The sequence below is a fragment of the Fundulus heteroclitus genome, chromosome 13, assembly GCF_011125445.2.
Source record: "Fundulus heteroclitus isolate FHET01 chromosome 13, MU-UCD_Fhet_4.1, whole genome shotgun sequence".
In the NCBI taxonomy this organism is placed as follows: domain Eukaryota; kingdom Metazoa; phylum Chordata; class Actinopteri; order Cyprinodontiformes; family Fundulidae; genus Fundulus; species Fundulus heteroclitus.
The window spans coordinates 19,074,230-19,096,408 of NC_046373.1; the positions used below are offsets into that span (position 1 = coordinate 19,074,230).

The following is a 22,179-nucleotide window of genomic DNA, read 5'->3' on the forward strand; positions in this document are numbered from 1 at the left end:
GCTACAAGTGCAAGCGTTAAATATATAATTACATACCGAGTGCTGGATTCACCAGACACTACTTAAGCAAATAACTGTTGCAAAACTGCATGTAACAAAATGTAAGAAACATAATTACATTGCATATTTTGTTGCTATAGAAACCTCTTGTTTTATTAAATAAAATGAAATACAAAACAAAGAAATCGCTGAGACGTCTACCTTTTTGCTGTAGCTGAGTAAATACTTGCCAGATACATTCCAGATTACCGCTATCACGTCTGATCGGAGATCAGTTGTTGTTGTTGTTGTTTAAATTGGAGACACGGGGTTGAATGGTCACCCTCCTGACCGGAGTCGGATCTGCGTTGCGATTGGCCACCAGCTCCTGCAGCTGCAGGGCGCCCCCGCCGATGAAACAGAAAGCCGGGCAGACGGGCCCGGAGCAATCCACGTGACCCTCCCAGAGGGGCCGCAGGGAGTGGGCGTCGTAGAAGGTGACGCGCCCTTTCTCAAAGTCAAGGCACACGCCGAGTCTGGGCGGCAGCGGGTAAGTGAGGCCAGTGGGCGAGGAGGGGACGTTGTTGTTGGTGAGGGGGTCTCGATTGTGGTTCCCGTGGTTGTTGTGGTGGTGGTGGTAGCTGTGCTGGGGCAGGTATATCTTACCCATGCCCATCGTGAGAAAGCAGAAGGGTGGTGCAGAGTCCAGCGCATCCTCCGCCCCGCTGTCGTGGCCGCTGTCTGGATCGTAGCTTTAAAAGAAAAACAGTGATCCTTTTTTTTTTTTTTTTTTTTCAATGTGCATTTCTCAACCACATCTGTATTGCCATGAAAAGTAATTGCCCCGTATGCCTACTGGCTTTTTACACCAGACCTTGGCAGCAACAGGTGCCATCAAACCTTTGTGATAACTAGCAGAGAGCCTTTTGGAGGAACTTTGGAGGAACTTTGGCCCACTCTTATTTATTTATTTATTTATTTATTTTTTTCAAAGAAGGCCCACTCTTAGAACAATTGTTGGAATTCAGCCACATTGGAGGATTTTCGAGCATGGACGGCTGGTTTCGGATCATGCCACGGCATCTTAATTGGATTTAAGCCCAGACTTTGACACTTTGAGTAGGCCACTCCAAAATGTTCTCTTTTTTAATTATGAGTCACGCATAAGTGAACTTGTTAGGGTGCTTTGGGTCATGAGACTTCTGCTTAACCTGAGTGCATTTGATCTTAAGCTCGTGAACCGACGACCAGACCTTCTCCTTCAGGTTTTGCCAGCAGTGAGTAGAATTCATGATTGCAATAATAAAACCTAATCCTTCAGATACTAATGCAGCCAAGCAGCTCCCAACCATCCCACTGCCACCACCATGTTGGACTGACTTATTGTGTTGGCATGCTGCTTTTTTCTGAAATGTGGCTTGTTTAAGACCAGATGTAACATGACAAACACCATCCAAACATGTTCACATTTGTCTCATATCGCAACTGAATGTTATATTTGGGAGCATCAAATGTTTTTTTTTGTTATTTGACATTTTTGAATTCTTGTCAGGGTTCCTTAACCCGTGGCTCAGGAGAAGCATTTAGCCATTCAATCCCTCAATTTTGGCTACAAATAACTAAAGTCCTGAACAACGTTCTAAAATATAAAGACAAACAGTCTACTTTCTAGGTTTTTCTATGTGCTTCCATTCAATATCTACATGATATTTCCACGACCGAATGACATTCAAGGGGATCTTTTTTTGTTCAGTAGTTTAGAGCAAATCAATTAGACTTTCCGTTAATGAAAATATATATTTTTTTAGATTAAGATTTTTACTTTCTACATTCTAAACAGAGAAATAAAATTGTGATTATTTTACCATGAAAACGTTAAGTTTACATAGTAGGAATTGGAAGCTATAATAGAACTTGAGAAACTGTATTTTTCAAAGAGTTGTAAGTTTGATACCATGTTTATTTGGTTGAAGGGATTCTTACTGTTTTCTTTTTATGTTAACTTGGACAAAATAATTTCCCTGAGGGGAACAATGAAGTTATCTTGATTTTGATTTATCTTGAGGGCAACAGTGGTTCTTTGGATTGTAAAGGTGAGTGAAGCATGGTATAGGTTGTGATATGTACCGTAGGAAAACCACTAGGTGTCACACATGAGCAGCTACTCAGCTTACAACATCCATCCATCTACCATCTACAGGATGATTGAGCTCTGAAACTCTGTCTTGTAGGGTTGTACGGGGCTTTTGTATGTCTGTAGCCGTCACTGGATGATAGTTTGGGCCTTCTGGACAGCTCCTCGGTCTATAGCAGGACAGCACAGACAAACAACCATGCAAGCAAACCCTCAACCCTAAGAAAATGCATGCGTGTTACTAGATTGTGGGGGGAAGCTGAATTAGCATAAAACATATCAAACTAAAACTGACAGATCCATTTGAAGGAGATCTCATTAATCACCCTTTCGTTCTCTTTAGGAAGGATGTAAAATACCTACATTGGCCATCCATCGATTCCTCTCTGCTTATCTGGGGTCAGGTCACAAAGGGAAGGAGAACCCAGACATTCCTCCTCTCAGCAACACTCCCAGATATTCAGCTCAGTCCAATTCAGTCTATTTGTATAACGTCGCATAACAAATGTCCCCTCTAGGCATAGAATATGCTTTTTTTCCAGAGAAGAAAATATATTTTGCCCCTGTAGCAACTTCAGGTCTGACCCTGGAGGTTCCTCCCAGTTTGATGGGCACAGAAAACCTCCAAAAACTTGTATTTATACCCTTGTATTTGTACTTGTATTTATAGCCCTTAAACCAAAAATGGAAGCACATTTTAATTAGATTCAAGTCAATACAATACATACAAATGATGCTCCTACATGAGGCATGATCGTGAAATGGAAGGAAAAGAATATCTGGTTTTCTTTTTTATTATTATTAAATCCTTTTATTTTGTGAACCTATGATAATGCATTCTAGAATAAACTCTTTTAAGGTATCTCTCTACAAAATGTGCACATCTAAAGATGGACATTTTCGCCAGTTCTCTACAAAACAGCTCAAGACTGGACACACAGTCACTTCAGCATACCTAAGCAAACTGAGCTTCTTCCCATTAACCCTAAGCAGCCTCCCTGTTACTACTAAATAAATAAAAAGACCACGGCTCCTATTTTTCACAGTCAGCATGACGTGTTTTGCTTTACTTACCGAGGACTGGCCATGTCCTGGGGGAGGTGAAACCACTCCTGTAGTTTGGACTCCAGCCCAACTCCTACCTGTTTGGCAAGAACAAGATGCAACAAATGAGCAGTGGGGCCTGCCACCGCTGATAATGTCAGAGGTTATCTAAAATCTAAAAATAAAATGAATAAACCATAAAAATGCATTGCTTGCCTATTCATGTATGTATTTTTGATGAACATTGTTGATCTGACCTAATATATCTTTACTGGATCAACACAGTGGACATGCTCGTCCAATCAAAATCCAACTCTGGATGGCTGGACGGACGGACATATCTCTATAATATCTTTGCATGATCCATATATGTCCAGATATGGGACAAATAAATCAAATCCTGTTGTTTTCACGACCTTTCAAACTGTGCAGGAACCCTGGTTGTCTTTGTTGGTTGATATCTGCTTTTAGGAAAGTTCATTAAACCAAGCGTTATATTATTTTTTTTTGCACTAGCTCAACATCTGCCTTAGCTCCCTTTTTTTAATATTTCTCTTTATAAAAACACAAAGCAAACACTTTACATCACATAAAATACTACAATATTACTACAATGGTTCTCTGCAGTTTAATCTACCTGACCTGACCAGATGGACAAAATTTTAGCAACACAATTAAATCTCACGTGTATTGTTGTTTATTGCTGTTTAACACAGGCTTTAATAAAAAAAAAATGGTCTTGGCAACTCTTCAATTGTCTTATAAGCTCATAAACTTTCGTTTAGTGGTGCAACAAAGAGCACAACTAAAATGAACTTGCCTTTACTAGGTAGGATCCAGGCTCAACAGAGCATGCCCAGTAGTGTCTTCCTTGTGTAATGGCTACGTCCCCCACCAGGAGGTCAGACGTGAGGTGGCAGGAAGTGAGGGCGTGGTCGGCGGCCTGCAGCAGGGAGAGACCGGGGACGCTGCGAGCCCCACGCTGCTCTTTGCTGACAACCAGCCGGTCAGCATGGAGACCCCAACGAGAGTCAAGGTAGAAGTTAAGCACTGACAGGGAGGAAAGGGCAGAGAGACGAGGAAGACACAGAGAGAGATAAGACCGAGAGGCGTGAGGGAAGACAGGAAGAAACGTCAGATTTAGAGTTGGAATGTGACCGGAGAATTTTGGGAGATAACAGAAGGAAAGTTGTGCAGCTTTATTTGCCAGATAGCAGCAAAAAGAAGAGAGAGCAGACATGCACCTCCTCCCACCAGCACTGCAAGAGAAAAACCACATCTTTACACTGATGACTCAGGGACACAAATAAACAGCAGTTACCACCACACAGCTCCGACAGAAGGAAGCCCGGTTGTTGGAAGGATAGCAGGAAGGAAAAAACAGCCAACAAGGGGGCACAGGGAATTCACCAGGCACACAAATCGACCCTTACAAAGCCCCAGATCTGAATCTGATCCGTTTGTTAAGCCTCGGGTCTTAACAAAAGGGCAAAACTCATCAGCACTCGGACAGATCTTGGTTTGGGAGATAAAATGGGATGATCTTGTAACAGCGCATGGCATGGGGGTGCAGAGAAGGAATACCAGGGATGAATGCACTTCTTACGTTCTGTGGGTGGCATGTAGGCTGGCAGCGAGGAAGTAGCACAGCTCAAGATGACAAATACAAAGCTGTGAAATGGAAACAAGTAAGGAAATAAAGAGCAAGACAGTGAGGGTGTGTCGGTAGTGAGAAGATCATGGCAGAAAATAGAAGGTAGAAATGGAAAAAGAGAAGAAGAGACAATGATTTTTTTTTTTTTGGTATTTCACATTTTACTGCTGTTATGCACCTTGCTGTGCTGTTTGAATAACATTTATGAAATCATAAAAATAAGAGCCTGAATAGTTGGAAGAAACAAAAAAATACAGTTTTGAAGTTAGTTAAATGTTGTTTTTGCCCACCTAATCTCACAATGCTTCAACAAGTAGAGAAGGAAGCAGAATTACATCCGAATGTTTTCACACGTTGAAGAAAAAGAGACTTTGAATGTTCTTACATCAAAACACACACAAACTTTTCCAGGTCAGCGGGATTTACCAAAATTATTTTAATTTGCTAAATACCAGTATGATGATATATTTTTTTTAATTCAGGAGTTTAAATAAAACTAAGAGTGCCTTTAAACAATTTGTGAATACCCAGGTGATGATGTTTTTGTTTTCCAACAAAGCCTTCTGGAGGCTACCTGTGGATGTCTTTTTAGGCAACAACTTTAACCCACTTCTTTCTTGTGTGATATCATAAGAAATTGTGCAAGATACCTGGGACGGAAATATGGGCCTCCACAAGTCAGGTTCATGCTTGGATACAATTTACAATTACCTGAAAGTGCCACATTCATTTGTTCCAAAAACTATTTAGTTCTAGTATAAACTGTATGGGAATCTCCAGCCACCGTTCTGTTCTGGTGACAGATTCTTTTCAAGGTAATGGGTTCTTTGTCTCAAACATGAAAGCTATTTGATGCAATAGGTGCACATCTGCCTTAGAATCAAAGCAAAAGATCCCGAAGATAGTGGCTGAAGTTGGTAAAAGAGTGTCATTATCCAGAGTAAAAGGAGCAAAGTACCGAGATGGGCTAAAAGGCCACTCAGCGAGGAAGAAGCCATTAGAAGCACATTAAAAAGCCAGGTTACAGTTTGCTCATAAAGTAAGGGACAAAGACCTTAATCTTGGAGATACATCCTGTGGTCTTAAGACACTAAAACTGAAGGTGCTTCTAACGGCTTCTTCCTCGCTGAGGGACATTTCAGCCCAATGACCAGAGGTACATTTTAAGCTTCCAAGCCTGAGAGCAGCCCAGTGGTGTTTTACTACAGGGGGAATTTCACAAAATGAAATGGATGTTTCAACATATAAGCTGGAAAGTTAAAGTTTGGGAACAAGTGTGTCTCTAAATTAGAAAAGGAGTGGATTAAGGACAACAAAGTCAGTGTGGGGGAGTAGCCATCATAAAGATCTGTAAAACAGGAATAATTTGGTCTGATTTGATTCCAGGCAGTGAGGAAAAAATTACATAATCTAAGTAAATATCTGTTTTCAACTGGTAAGTAAATTTTAAATTGGGAAGTTATCACAAAGGTTTTAAGAAAGTTTATGTGCAAAACAAAAAAGGATGGCAAACACCAATGGCAGTTGTAGCACACACCATTTGCCTCTGAGTGTACATGAGAAACCTTATCAAGGCGCGCCCTTTGCTAGGCGTGCCTCACTGTGGAACATGAACAAAAGCTGTTTAAACAGTGTAAGCAGTATAATCTACCCTTTGTCCTAATTTTTGACTACATTTATTGTTTCTGTTTGTTGACCCACTAGACTTGTTGGGTTTGCTGAGCTGTAAAGTTATTATTAGTTTCTGATTTTACCGCAGTTTTTTTTTTTTTTTTAAAGGAGAGAAACAGAATTTCAACAAACCAACCCTTTCATCTCCATGGACAACATCCTTCAGAGAACATCAGTGACTAAATAGTACAGGTGCACCTCAGTAAAGATTTTCAAATAGGAAAATCTTTTACTTTAAAAAATTATTACAGAGTGATATTTCTATTGTTTATTTTGCTTATGTTATCTTACAGGTAATGAAAACCCCAAATTAAGTTTCAAGGAAATCTGACATGTAGACGAGATCAATAAAAAAAAGAGTTTCATACAGAAGTATGGGCCAGTATCCACATGTGAAAACCTGACTTTTATCTGACAAGAATACTTTAGAGCAGCGAGTAATAGCCCATTTTTTTGTGATGCATTCGACCTGACTTTGATCAATTTTAAATTACACAGATAAATTTGCACAAACCATCACACTGGAAATGTCATTTTTATGCAAGCTAAATATGATTTAACTTTTATACATAAAATTACAAATAAAGGCTCGCTAATATTCATACAACGCTTTATGGCCGCACACTAGCCGGCAGAGCGTAAACGTAACGTGTGCAATTCAAGTACTTTGATTGGACGATCCGAGCTTGGGGCCAGAGGATTCGTGGCCCACGGCTGTCTGTTGAAAACGTGTTGGGCACGCTCACTGCGATTTCACATGTCCATTATTTTAACAAATGTTGGTGGGCCGGTCCCAATATCAAGGCGCCTCGAGAGGATTTAGCCTACTGAGCTTGTCAGTATTCTGGTAGACTTAGATATGTAGACACAAATGTTTATAACATAATTTTATTTGTAAGGGAATCTGTCTTTTTACAATATTACTCTATAAAGAACGATCCTGTCCCACTGATTATTGCAAATAGAGCTCCACAGCGACATCTGGTGGGGCCAGGCCCCACTGGCCCCAAATGCAGAGACACCATAGAGTCTGTGACTGGTTAATGTGGAAAAAAAATGGCTTTTGAATGGGTTTAGTCTCAAAAGCCTTTCATGGCTGCTTTTTCCACCACACTTTTTCCCTCCACTAAACTTTCCATTAATTTGCATGGGGACAGTGCTCTATTGATGGTCAGCTTCTGTAATGACCTTCAGGGGCTTAACCTCATAGTGGAAGTTGTCAATGACTGCTGACTGGACAGCAGTCAAGCCAAAAAAATTATCGATCTTTAATAATAATTGAACTTTATTGATCTCACAATGGAGAAATTCACTTCTGCATCTTAACCCATCCCCTTGGGGAGCAGTGGGCTGCCACTGTGCGGCGCCTGGAGAGCAGTTGGGAGTTAAGGCTCTTGCTCAGGGACCCAGAATGGCAGCTTGTGGGAGTTGAACTCAGAACCTGTGGGACTGAAGCTCTGTGCTCTAACCACTAGGCCACCACTCCCACAGATTTACAGGTCTTATTTAAATTTACATAGAAACTGAATGTCGGGTTTTCATTCCCTGTGAGCCATGATCATCTAAATTGACAGGAAAACATGTTTGAAATGTATCACTCTATGTTTGATGAATCTATATAATAAAAGCTTTATTGTTTGTACTGAATTGCTGAAATGAACAACATTTTTCATGCTAGTCAGATTTATTGAATAAACTAAATTGGCTTACATACATTGTGATTTATCAAATAGTTTTTTATCCATTCAATGTTTTCATGAACATCTCTGCATGGAAAAAGCCCATAAGAGGCTCAGACATGACGGTTTTCCCACCTGGTGCAGGTGGGGTGTGCAGGTACACCTCCTCGCTGTACTCCCCGTAACCGGCCTTGTTGCAGCCCCTCACGCGCAGCACGTACACGCTGTCCATCTCCAGCCTGTCGATCACGGCGCTGGTTCCGCTCACTTCATCCAGCCGCTGCCAGCCCCACCTGGCGGTGGCGAGCCCCCCTCTCATCCCTCCCCTGGAGGCTCCTCCGGGGACCACGCCTCGGCGGCGATACTCCACGGAAAAGTGCCAGGCTGGCGCGGACTCCTGAGGCAGCCGCCAGCACAGGAAGAGCTGGTCATACGCCAGGGAGCGCTGGGTGTCGATCACAGGAGCCAGAGGAGCTGGAACAAGAGCATGTTCAGTGTTCAGGTTTGTTCACTTTTACCACGTCGATCAAGATAAAGTCATCATGGAACAGATGATTTAATTTTCCCATCTGTGGGTCTTTATCCTCTTCCTCTCACAGCTCTCCTCCTTACCCTGGATGAAGTTCAGCTCCGTCAGGAGTTTGAGCTCTTTGGAAACATCCAGCTGGAAGTGTCTGAAGGACGGATCAGCAGCCAAAGTAAAATGCTGGAGATTCTCAATCGCTTTGCTCAGTCTGGTTCGGTTAAAGAGAAAGGAAAATACAGCGTAAGAGAAGGAACAGTGTTTATACGACGCTTTCAACGGCAGAGATTAAAGGCAGACATAATGTGGATAAAGACTGGATAAAAGACAAGGCCACTGCCTTTATACATTTTTATAACTCCTAACAAATCTGTTGAACGTGGCCAAAAATAACTCATTACTTCTTCGAGTTGGTGCAAACTCCAAACTCATTCATTTATATTTAAGACAAACGACAAAAAATGTCTTTTGGGTCAGAATCAGTCAACTGAATCACCAAGCAATATTTGTAAGAAACTATGACTCAGCCTGAGATTAAATAAACATTGGGGGTCATTTAGATTTTGAGATTAATGCATATCTTCAGATTGTTTTTCTCTGGAATAAACTTCTGCGGCTTGTTTATAAAGAGGTCACTAACGGCGAGTCTAAATCAGTCACAACCGCAATGATTTAAAACACGCATATCAAATTAATACACAAACAAAAAAGGTTTTTTATCCAGATTCAAACTATATCAATGATTTTTTTAATTATATGTGACAAAAAGTAACCTCATTCAATGTGAGTTTCTTTGTGAATGTGTGAGAAACACTTGGATTGTAAGAAAAATCCCAGATTCGTTAGATGGAAAAATGTGTCAAGCTTAAAATGAGTGCAGGTTTGTCTGCTGCAGAAATGAAAATGGGCAGAGATTAACAAGAGACTGGCCACAGAAAACATGCCAGGGAGCGTAGAATCACAGAGAGTACACCAGGAGTTACCTGTAATTTAAAAAGACCTTGTTGAGGATCCTGGTCCAAAACCCGATTTAAAGCATCACCAGTTTGTGCTGCTTTTGGTTTAATTCTGTCCTTCAGATCTAAATGTCTTCATTTTTGTCTCATCTGCCCAAAATGTGTTGTTCCACAAGTCTTGTGATTGATTCAGATGTAACTTTGTAATCCTGTTCAGTGAAATGAGGCTTTCTCTTGACATCCTTCCAAAATAAGCCACAGATGTTCAGCATTTGTCTCAACTGTTTTGTCTCAAAGTTTAACATTTAACATGCAAGCAGAGCTCTGTTAAGTCTGGGATGGATCTATTATGTCATTGTTATCTTTCTGGCATTTTATGCTCTGATCATAAAACCAACCAACTGGGATTCATTTAGAAGAGGCTCAGCAGCTGTCTTGATTATTCAGAGAAATTCTTTTTTTTTTTTTTACACTAGAATGATGTAATCCAAACAATCTAGAGCTAGTCTATTCAGTTTTCTGGGATTTATGGTCAGCAATAGGTGCTTTCTCACAGAGAATTTCTGATATCTTTCCAGCCAAAAATTTGGGTATACATTTTGTTGTTGTTGTTTGAGCGCTACTGTATTTATTTTGATTAAAGACAAAAAAGACCAGATGGGTTTTAAATATCAAGACACACAAGAGCAATCTGAATATATTCATATAAACATCCAGGGTTTGAGCAAGATGTGCTGCCATAATGTCTGCAAAACTGGTGAGTTCAACCACTGTAATGACCTAAATATGCAAATTCGGCTCTGTTTGGTAGTCAGAGAGTAACACCGAAGGCAAAGAAAAGCGAAAACCTGTTATGAGTTTGGCGAGCGGCCTGCACGAAGCAGGGCTGGTCTGTTTCTTTCAGGAGCTCCTGGGTGAAAGCCATGAGCCCCGCATGTTCCATCAGGCCGCGTCTCTCTGCCACCTGAGCGGACAGCGCCTCGCCTCGTTTCTGCCGCGCCGCCTCCAGGGCCTGGGTGAGCGAGGCGTGACGCTCGGCAAGAGCGGCCGTCAGATCCCTGATGCTCTGGGCCAGCTGCTCCCTGGCTGACACGCTGTTGACCTGGTTATAAAAACCACAGAGGAGTTTAAAGATCTAAAGTGGCTCTCAAACTTAGGTTCCTGATGCAAAAAATGATATTTTAAACACTGCAAAAAGGAAACTAAAATTAAGTAATTTTTTCTTGAAATGGGGTTATTTTGTCTTGATTTGAGAAGGTAAATAAGATTTTTTCACTTAAAGTGGCAACAATTTATCTCCATCATTATTTTTCAAGTGCAGAATATCTAATTATCTTATTTTAGGGGTAGAACTACTAGTCCCATTTGCAAGTAGTCTTATTTACCTGCTCAAATCAATGAAAAATAGAGTAATTTCTAGAAAATTTGACTTACTTTTAGTTCCCTTTTTGCAGTGAACATACTGATTAAATTACTTTTTTTAACAGACTGGATGCAACATCAAACTAATCTAAATAACAATGCAAATAGGTAGAACAACTACACAATCAATGGTTTTTACAGGGGCTTTGCCTGCAAAGGTTGAACTGTTTCAGGTTTATTTTACTTTCAAAGGTAACAGAAAAGTGATCAGATAGGGCAACATCAGTTACATTGACCTTAGAAATCTTTAGACCTTTAGTGATGATCAGGTCTAAGATATGTCCCTGTTTGTGTGTTGCCTGTTTAACATGTTGAGTTAAACCAAAGTTTCTAAGTGTGACACTCAGTTCTTTTGCACTTCTGTCTTCAGGCTTGTCAACGTGAAAGTTGAAGTCTCCTACAATAATGAAACATGATCAACACATATCACAGATAGGAGGTCAGACACATGCCACACATTGCCACCATATTCTGAACAGTATCACAGGAAGCTACTCTTGAACATTTTATTGGTTATTTATTTTTGCATTGTTGTGGTGCATTGCATTGGTGCATTGCATTGTTGTGCACGTTTCAGCAACCAAACAGGGACTGGTTGTTGTGACACGATGAAGGAGCGCAGCGGAGAAAAAGATTTTTTTTTTTTTTATCAAAATAGGAGATATAAAAATTATAAAGTAAGGAATGCCCTTTAGATGTTTGTGGGTGGCTTTGAAAAAAGCTGTTTTAATTTAGCCCATTAAAAGGACTGTTAAATCATTGGTCCTCCTCTTGTAGCTCCAGAACTGGACCAGGCAGCCACAGCTTCTGTGGGCAGGTCGGGTAATCTGTCTGCCGGCCTCTTGCTCTGCTCTCTACTGCTGCTCTCCCAGTGCTGCAGTCTGAACTCCATGGTGGGCACAACCAGCTGCTGGATCTCTGATCTTCCTGTTTTTATCTCTGTCGTACAGATGATCCGTCCCCGAATCAGTTTCGGATCCTGGACAGACAAAAACTCCATAGGAAGCTACCGTGATCCATCCGTAGCTCATGGACTCCCCGAACTGGGAGCATCTCTGGAGGATCTGGTAGACCTGCAGGGACGCAGGTGCCATTGTTCAGCTTTCCCCATTATATGCAGGACCGTGACTCGCTTGGTAAAATCCCGGTCCGCCGTGTTGAGTTGAACAAACAAGCAGAGAGAAGCTTCTCCTATATGATGACGCGGTGAACCCGATGTCACCGTTTGTGCATGCGAAATGCACAGCGGTCAACACCGTGCAGTGCAGGCGGACATTTTGCAGACACCACGTCCGGTGTGAACGCACCATAAAGAACTAATAGGATGTTGTACAACTTTTTATTTTGCATTAAGTTGAGACCAAATGAACTGAAACAAACTTAAAGCACGAAAAGGGAGACATTTAAGTTTTTTCAGTCAAATTCATGACAACTGTTGTCTAACTTTCTATAACATTGAAGGTGAACCAAAATATGTCACAAGACGGGAGAAATACACAGCGGCTTTAGCAATTTTATGCAATTTAACTATTAAGTGTTTTGTTCACCTCAGTCTGAGTGATGGCGCTCTCCAGCTGGGTGATCTGAGCCAGAACTGTGTCCTGGCTGGACAGGATGTAGTTCATCTCTTTAGTTATCTTCTCCTTTAAACAAAAACATGGGATAACAAAACACACACACCATCAGGTTACAGTTAAAAGCACAGGTTTGCAAAAATCTAATTTTTATTTCTAACTCTTCTGTAATTCCAGGGCAAGGTTTTTGGTTGGCACCAGCAAAAACCATAAACTGAAAGGAAGGACACAAGGAAGAGAGAAATGATTGGTGGAGGAAAGGACAAAAATGGAAGAAAGGAAGGATACAAGGAAGCAAATATGACAAGAGAATGTCAAGAGAAAAGAGGGACCCAAAGAAAGAGAATAATTAAGGATACAAGGAAAAAGGGACAGAAATAAAATGGAAGGAAGGAAGGAAGGAAGGAAGGAAGGACCACAGTAAAATTAAAGGACAAGAGAAAAGAAAGAAAGAAAGAAAAAGAAGAAAAGAGAGAAAAATGAAGGACAGAAAGAAAAAAAGGACAGAAAAAAAGACAGAAAGAAAAAAAGGACAGAAAGAAAAAAGGAAAGAAAGAAAGAAAAAAGGAAGAAGAAAGAAAAAAGGAAAGAAATAATAAAAAAGGAGTAAAAAAGAAAAAAATGAAGGAAAGAAAAAAAAAAGGAGGAAAGAAAGAAAAAGAGGAATACATGAAAAAAAGAAGGACAGAAAGAAAAAAAGAAGGAAAGAGGAAAGGAAAAAAGAAAACTAGGAAAAAAATAAAAAATAAGGACCCTTGGAAAGAATGAAGAAAGGCATAAGGTATGGGGGTGGAATGAAGGGAGGACACAAAAAAGGAAGGAGAGATACAACAAAGGAAGTATTAAACACGTTTACAATGGGCGCGGGGGGAGGGGGGGGGGGGTAAAGTCTGGAAATAAAAAAATAATATTTTTTTGCAATACATATCATATCTGGAAAATCCCATCATCATATTCTCTCAATTTACTAGGCTGCAGAAGAACCCTGTAATCCAAATTAGCTCCAAAAATCAAAATACAATTTTCAGTTTGAATAACTGACCTAAAATAAATTTTCAAATTGTATTTTTTACTCAAAAATCACATGAAAGATGATGATGGAAGCACCAGATTGAATAATACATATCAAAAAGTGCAATGCACTTCAGGAAAGATAACTTATTTAAATTTTGTTTCCAATAAAATTGCTTGATCAATGGGTCATCAATAGCTCAGATGTCATTTTTGGAGGTCTATAAAAAGTTTTTCTTTGGTTGTTTTTTTACTCATGTTTTAGTCCAGTACCTTGCACGTATTAATCAAGACCTCTTTATCAAATTAGGAGAAAGTCTGGCTCATTGGAAGCAAAGTATAAAGAAAATGATCTGCAGTCAAAGCTTTTGCAAAGTATTGTATATTTGCACAAAACCTTGAGAGCTTGGTAAGCTTGTGCCACCGGCAGGATTTTGTGTCCGGTGTGGATGCGCCGCAGTTTGCAGAGCGGACAGAGCAGCCGCTGGCAGGACCTGCAGTAAAACTGCAGCTTCTCCTGGTCATGCTCCGTGCAGGTCAGAACCTGAGGAAAGGAACACCAAATAAATCTGGGCTAATACCTTATTATATTACTGTATCAACATAAATTAAATGTAATTTTATATATTACTTGAATTTTTTCTCTGTCTGTCATTAACACTGGTTTATTAGGCACAGTCTTTCTATACACAAAACATTTTGACCTTTCTTTCTGATGTTACTTAATGTTTTGAAAGGTTCTGTGCCTAATTTATATGTGATTAAGTCCGCAGTTCAAGAATTAAGATAAATTGATGGAAACTATTGCTATTTCAAAGCTTTTGCAAAGTGTTGTATATAATAAATACATATAACAATTATTTCTAATGATCACATTGCAAAATAGGACCTGTATGTATTATAAAGGGTAAAAAAAAATGTTATCAACTGCTTTTTTTACATGCAAGTTTTATAAGTCTTGTACAGTTTAAATACAATAATAGTGCCTTGCAAAGGTATTCACGCCTTTTGAATAAATTTCACATTTTGTTAAATAAACGTTAATGTTTAAAAGGAATTTTATGATACACCAACGCAAAGTAGTGCAGAAATATTGTCATTGTTTTTTTACAAATAAGAATCTGAAAAGTTAACTGTAACACCTCAAAATCTAGATGCCCAGCATACGGTCCATCTGAGTGTAATCTCTGCAGGACTCTAGCTGTTCTGCAAAGGCCTCAGAGGACGACATCATTGAGCAACCATAATCAGCAAGACCAACGAGCACAGCAGACGGGTCAAGTATAGACTTGTGGGGATATTCAAAGTGGGTTTAGGTGTTAAAACAATGTCCCTAGCTTTAAACATCCAACAATGTACTGTTCAATCCATTGGATGAGAACCAAATCATAGCACAACTACAAATCTACCAAGATATGGCAAAGGATCAAGGGCAAGGAGAGCACTAACCAGAGGAGCCAATAAGTCTGAAGCAGCTGGAGAGATCTAACCTGACCCTAGCCAGACGGATGTCGCTCCACCTAGCTCCACTCACATCCTCTCTACGGGACCTCTCCCGTAGAGAGTGATTTATCCAACCAATTTTATTGTCTAGCCAATCAGGACGCAGGGCTGGAGTTTCATAGATGTGACGTAGTGGAGAAGCGACCGTGACGTGAGACTGATTTGATTCAGACAGCAATGGCGGCTCGCATCGAGGAAGCAAGCGTTAACATTGATGCTGCTATTTCTTCCGTGTTGTCCAAGCTACCTAATATTGTTTCATTAAAAGAACATCATAGAACGGCTCTGAAGGCTTTTGTTGGTGGAAACGATGTTTTCGCCCTTCTCCCGACCGGATTTGGCAAGTTTTGTTTTCCGGGGGGCGCCCGCGGCGGAGCGGTTAGCGCTAACCATATTAGGAGGCCTTTAGTCCTCAACGCGGTCGGCCCGGGATCGACTCCGACCCGCGGCGCTTTGCTGCCTGTCTTCCCCCCTCTTCCTGTCAGCTCACTGTCATAAAATGCCACTAGAGCCACAAACACATAAAAAAAAAAAACACATAAAGCGTTGCTCTTACAGCGTCACGGGTTAGCTTCGGTGTGAGTTCTTAAAATAGCATGTTGATAAAAATGACAGACAAGTGGCTTATCCAATCATATGCAAAGATTTTTGATAAGGCCCAGCCTTCTGAAACGCTATTCCTATGGATCTGTCCCGGATGGATGTGAGTGGAGCTAGGCGGAGCGACATCCATCTGGCAATGGTCAGGTTAGGAGAGATCTATGTGAGGTCTAAAACTAACACTGCACATTACCCCCACAGTGAAACATAGTGGTGGCAGTATCATACTACGGGAAAGCAGGTCAATCTTGATTGGGAGATGGGGGGAGCTAAATAGATGAGAATCCTGAAAGAAACCAAGTTAAGAGGCTGCAAAACACTTGAAAGTCCAGCTTGCAAGGCACTGTGCGCAGATAAGTGGGTCTAACCTTTGGTCTGAAGTTAAGCGTCGGCTGGATGTGCTCGTGTTGTGCTCGCGGTGTTCCCCACGGGTGATAGAGCTTGAAACACTCGTTGCAGAAATTTGACCGGCAGTCAGCACACCCCTTTGTGGCCTCCAGAGTTTGAGGAGGCTTACAGAACTGGCACATCACAGCTACACTGCCCAGGCTCACTGTGTGCCTGTACCTGGTGGAAGAGTGCAAAGAAAGCAAATAAATGAAATAATGTGAGACTGAAAGCTCAGTCAACTGAGATGGATTATGTTGTTTTTTGTGTTTTTGTTCTCATAAACAATTTAAATCAGACTCTGTTAAATGGCAATGCGGATGATGCAGGGACTGGGAATGAAACGAGCAGAGCAGAATATGGGACAAAGTGAACAGTAAGCTGCCAGACTGTGGAAAGACACAGTCATTAAGTGTAGCCACTGTGCAGTATGTTGTAGTGCACACTGTGCAAGATTTTTCTTCACAGTTCAGCTGTGGCTGAATAATGAGATCCGGGCATGATCCCGCACCTCCAAGTTTTTTTCAGGACACGGTCGTTTCATGCTTATCTGGCTGTAAACAAGGTAGGGAATAAAATCAGCATCACTTCATGATCAGTTTGATCATCTTTCATTGCTTTTCAATATTTTTTTCCCCGTCTAGTTGATGGATGGATGGACGGATGGATAGACGGACAGATGGTAGGAAGACCTGCAAATGGCATTCCAGACTGTGTAAGACCCCTGTGATAGCTACCTCTCCACGATACGTTCCAACGTGAGGTTGCGGAGGCAGTCAGTCAGGCCCTTTTCTCCCAGCTCAACGTCCCGACCGCAGGGTACGCAGGGGAACATCATCACCAGAGGAGGACCTTCCTTACGCCTCCGCCCCGGATACGTCCCATGTCCAGGAGACCGCGGCATGGATGGTGAAGGCGGATGGGGGCCTAAAGCCGAGACAGAGATCTAGTCAAACTAGAGAATTAAAACGAGTGTTTTTCTCCAGCGGAGGACAAGAAAACACTCCCTGCCTGATCGTAGGACGCGGTCGATGGGACGCTGCTCATGTTTGGGAGTGGGCCTGCGCGCTTGGCGAGGCGAACGAGTGTTGGGCGTGGAGGCCGGTGAGTTGGGCTCCGGGGGGAGCTCCGGGGGAGGGTAGCCGTTAGCCACCAACACCTCAGAGGCGCACATCAGGCAGACGCTGTGCTGGCATGGCAGAACCACGGGCTGCTTGACGATCTCCTTACACACGGGGCAGTGCAACTCGTGCTCCAGACTCTTCATGTTAGACTGCAGGGAGAGAAGAGAAGTTGGATGGAATATTTAGAAATCAAAGAGGTGAAATAGAAAAATGTGGAAATGCAAAAGAGCTCGATGGGAGAGAAAGAAGGAAATATTCGGAACATGCTTTTAACTTCAAAGTGTTTTCCTCTCCGTGGACAGATCAAGATCAAACCAAGAAGAGTTGGGTTTAGAGGATAAAACTGGCAGATATGTAAAGATGTTGCAGACGGGTGACATAGGCCACCAATTCTGTTAATTATAGATAAAGATCAAACATTAAATATTCAGCCTCTGCATTCCTTATATAACAGTAGCCTCCATGGACATGAGCTGCTTGGACAGAAGTCAGAATATGCTTTATAAGGCCATTAAATTAGCCTTATTGATATTTTACTATATGTGTAAATGTGATTCATTAGTTATACCAAGATGCGGCTACCTCAGATGAGAGTGTAAATTGTTAGGAAGTATGAACTGCAGCGGCACTGTTGCGGGGATGTGATGCGGGGCACAGATACAGTGGTGTTTGGTGTTGATCTTGCACCATCATATTCGGCCCATGAAATCAGGCTGATAAAAGGAGCTGTAGAGTGAGAATGCAGCTTCACTGGAGCACATAAGTTGACAAAAAAATGGATAAGTGTGTTAACCTGGGTTCAAGAGCAGCGGCACGCCTTAAACATACCTCTAATTACCCAGCAGTCTGTTCATACTCAGCTTGGCCGTTCGGACCCGTTACTGATCTTATTTCAACCTCAGCCTTCATCCCCACCTCCCTCATCCCTAACTTCTTCATCTATCGTCTCTACTTCTGTCATCATTCATCCCTCATCCCTACTCTCCCTTATTCTCTATTTTTCAACACCTCTCTCCCATCCTTCATCCCTAGCACCCTTTATCACTACCTCCTTCATCCCTACATACCTTGCCTTGGTCTCTCATCTCTATAGTTTAATCTCTTATCCCTACCTCCCTCATCCTTGTTCTGTCTATTTTCTCCTATCCCTCACACCTACCTTCTTCATTTCTTATTTTCACCTCCTTTATCTCTGCGTATTTCATTTGTCTGCCTATCACCCATCACCTTTCTCGTGACTACTTCAACCTTCCTTCGTTGCTCATTCCTAATCTTTCCTCTCTTGATTCCTCATCCTGCATTTCTCATCTCTACCTCCATCATCCCCCAACTTGACTTATGTCATGCCTCGCCCTCACGTCCACAGCAACTGTTTGTTCCTGAGCAACCGTACCTTACCCGCCGCGTCATTACCGCCTTCTATCATACATCAATCCTCAGTCTTAACACCTTTTTACCCTCAATACTACTTCCTTCATCATTTCCTATCGCTAAAGCCTTAACCTCTAATCTATTTAATCTTCATCCTGCATCAATATTTCCCTCCTTCCTAGCTGTCTACCTATGTCATCCTGTATTCTCCTCACAGTTTAACCTCTTTGCTACCGACCCTTCATCTCCTACTATCCTTCATCACTACTGGTGCCATCCCGACTTCCTGTTTCATTTTCCCTCATCCTTTATTCCTGTCTTTTCATTGAATTCAACCCTCATCCCTAACTACTTCATCCATTTGACCTATTAGTTCTCCCCTGGGTAGCATCTCCGGGATCTGCATCTAGCCCAGAGAACTGATGGCCTGAGACCAAACCCCGAGTCCAACTCTCCGTCTGACACACCTTAATTTCTCTTCGATAAATTATTTAAACTGTCATTATTGTTGCATGATCCTATGAACAGGCTGTTGCAATAAAACTGTGACTTCAGACTTACAGCTTTTCTCTTATTGCTGTAGATTTTCAGACTGTATTTTTGGTCCGTATTTGCAGGACAATAGCATGTTTTTTGCCTTTTTCTGCATATCAGGGAGACCAGCACTCTCTCTCTCTCTCTCTCTAACATGCTTGATTGGATGCCCTTGACACACAACCTCAACCCAAAAGCAAAACTGTTGCAGGTCTCGCTGCAGCCATCTCACTCACTGTGAATTAACTTCAAGCAGAGGACAGGACTGTCTGAATGTGCTGCACAGGGGAATTTGGTAATTTTGTCACTGCTGTATGATGTGACAGAGGAAAGCAGGACAGCTCATGTCAGCACACCGGAGTGGTCAAGGGAAGCGACGCACAATATAGCAGGGCAACAAAACAAAACAAAAAAACACAGTCGTGCATGTGGACTGATGAAACCAGCATCTTTCTAGGAAAAAATAAGAGCTGCAGACATAATGGCTGCGAATCAATTAGCCGTTGCACCTGAAAAGTGAAAAAAAAAGATCTATGCTAACACATACATTTAAGGAACACAGTTGGAATAAATAAAGGAATTGGAATAATGCACCTTATCCTTCAGGACACCTTTTTTTTTTCTTTTTTGCCATTCCCCAATGTCAACTCCGGCCTGTCTGTCACATGCTCCAGCATGCACCTTCCAGGCCACTGCCATGTTTCCCTGCAGGCAACGGATCCCACTGCAAACTGGGACCTCTCTGCGTCCTTCTCAAAACGGTCAGTGCGCATTGCTGCTGGTGAAGGCGTTAAAGCAGGCGCATCCTTACCTTCACCTGGAATCTGGGCGCCATTACAGCAGGACTATACGTGCGTATAGCCAGTGTATCTGCCCGCATGAAGAGAGCGACGTCTCTCTTGGAAAGGAGGGGAGGGGTTTGAGGCGTCACGTCGCCAGGGAGGAGGTGTGAAAAGCCACCATGCAGAAACACACAAACGCAGGTCCGCCTGCTCTATTTCTACTCTACTGAGGCGTTTCCGTCGCTGCTGAAGCTGTCCGCTTCTCAGGATGGGAAAGCGTCCATACACACCGTTCGCCCTTTTCCTCAGCAGCAAACTGGAGTCTTGCATCCCGTCTCCATGGAAACAAAAATCCAAGGAGCATCCCCCCCACCCCCCCTCCAAAAAAAAAAATAAAAATAAAAATAAAAAGAAACGGTCTCTGTCACCATTTTATGTCTGTAAATGTGCAAAATTCCAAAAATCATTCTGATCCGCATTGCTCATGCGCCTCCAGAAAAACGCACATTTAATTGGATAGAACGTCAGGGGGGAAAACATCATTTTCGCCCGTCTTTTAATCTGTGCACGGCTACTATTCTCTTCAGGTAATTTCCATCGTGCAATCAACACATCCAAAAAGCCTGATTTTCTAATGTATATCCAGTGACAAATCCAAATAAGACCTTAAAGATACTCACGCTGATCCGAGCCAAGGCTTCCATCGCTGATGAGGCTGTTTTCCCATCCATCTCGGCCACATGAAGAAAATAGCTTCCCCCTGCTTTCATTATCTGGGTACGATCAGACACGTATCCAGACCGCAGGTCTTGTCGTGCATGTTGACAACACGACTATGTATATTCAGAATTTCTGTCCCTTCGGAGAAAAGAAGCGGCTAATCAACCCCCCGCAAAATACAAAGTTGCGCGTTATTCGTTTCACAAGACACTCAATATGGATGCTCACGGATTAAAAAAAAAATAAGCCATAACGTCAAAAAAAACGTGACGCGTTTAGACGAATTATTAAAAATAAATATTTACTGCTAGTGTAATATACCCACTCGGAATATTAGCAGGTGCCTGTAGCTTTATTCCTCACCCAGACATCCCGCCCCTCATCCTAAAGCCCCTCCCGCACCGGATGCCTTTAAATGATGTGGCACACCGCGGGGGGAGAGCCTGGTGTTACTGGAAGAGAGAGAGAAAAATGCTCTGGTTCGTCAATTTGGCTCTTACGCATGTTGTTTACCGTCACATTGATATAGGGGTTGGTATTAATTAGAGAACCAATAATAATAATAATAATAATAATAATAATAATAATAATAATAATAATAATAATAATAATAATAATAATAATAATTTTAAGTAACATTTTTAAATCAACCTTTGGGCTAAATAGGAATAAACCTACATATGAATATAGGCAGAAAAATTAATAATCTCCCCAATTTCTTTTAGGTTTAAAGATGAAGGCAGAGGTCCTGGCAGGAGATTTGGGCCCCATGATTAAAATCATACCAAAAGCTCATATATCTATATATACATATATAGTATATAGAAATACAGTATATACAAATACAGTATATACAAATACAGTATATATATATATATATATATATATATATATATATATATATATATATATATATATATATATATATATATATATATATATATAACACCCCCAATTGTATTTTAGGTGTAAACATCTTATTCTATTGGCAGATCATTTCAACTTACCCGCTCAAATCAAGGACAAATACACTCATTTCAAGAAAATTTTACTTTCTTTAAGTTCCCTTTTTGCAGCAGAGCACCTTCTTGTGCTGCATCTCCCACAGGGTTTTCCACTCTTCTACAAAGAGTGGAAAGCTTTGCGGAGTCCACCACATATGATAAAATACTTTGTGCACAAAAACCCAACTCAGCTTTTTTACATGGTAAGGGACAGTGAAAAAAAGTACCGTAAGTAGCTCACATAAAACAGACAGAGCAAACTACCGAGCAAATGCAAAATCTAGGCTACCCTGTCACCTTTACATTTAAAAGCTATTATGAGGCACTGTACTGTATGTTAAATTATGAACAACTGTTGTGTGTTGGTGTCCCTGATTATGAGTTCATGAATGAGCATTGATCAGAAAAAAACCTGTTCCACAAGACAGAATTTTATAAAAAGGTGTTTTGAAGATGAGACCCAGCTCAGCTAACTGCATTTAATCTGGAACAGTGTATGAAACTACA

At 41.4% G+C, this 22,179-nt stretch overlaps 1 protein-coding gene across 3 annotated transcripts; it reads right to left on the bottom strand.

The window, feature by feature from the left end:
• Positions 1-72: 72 nt before the first annotated feature.
• On the bottom strand, positions 73-21,072 carry trim46b (tripartite motif containing 46b). 3 transcript variants are annotated; one of them, XM_021322986.2, is made up of 12 exons: positions 20,629-21,072; positions 17,149-17,410; positions 16,875-17,064; positions 16,119-16,317; positions 14,045-14,191; positions 12,610-12,705; positions 10,489-10,742; positions 8,774-8,895; positions 8,297-8,635; positions 3,978-4,207; positions 3,188-3,255; positions 73-731 (listed from the first exon to the last, which is right to left on the bottom strand). In XM_021322986.2, the coding sequence occupies exons 1-12, from the start codon at positions 20,716-20,718 to the stop codon at positions 272-274; spliced, it is 2,457 nt and encodes an 818-aa protein (XP_021178661.2). In that variant the 5' UTR covers positions 20,719-21,072; the 3' UTR covers positions 73-271. The 3 variants fall into 3 exon arrangements, with proteins under 3 accessions (XP_021178661.2, XP_021178662.2, XP_012730868.3); XM_021322987.2 differs by lacking the exon at positions 20,629-21,072 and adding an exon at positions 19,978-20,080; XM_012875414.3 differs by lacking the exon at positions 20,629-21,072 and adding an exon at positions 19,761-19,944.
• Between the last annotated feature and the right edge of the window lie 1,107 nt (positions 21,073-22,179).

Coding starts and splice junctions, on each gene's coding strand:
- trim46b (XM_012875414.3), bottom strand. CDS start 19,865: ATGGCAGTGGCCTGGAAGGTGCATGCTGGAGCATGTGACAGACAGGCC. Junction 14,192..16,118: donor CGCTTAACTTCAGACCAAAG/GTTAGACCCACT, acceptor TCCTTTCCTCAG/GTTCTGACCTGCACGGAGCA. Junction 4,208..8,296: donor GCACACCCCACCTGCACCAG/GTGGGAAAACCG, acceptor CCTCCCTGTCAG/TGCTTAACTTCTACCTTGAC.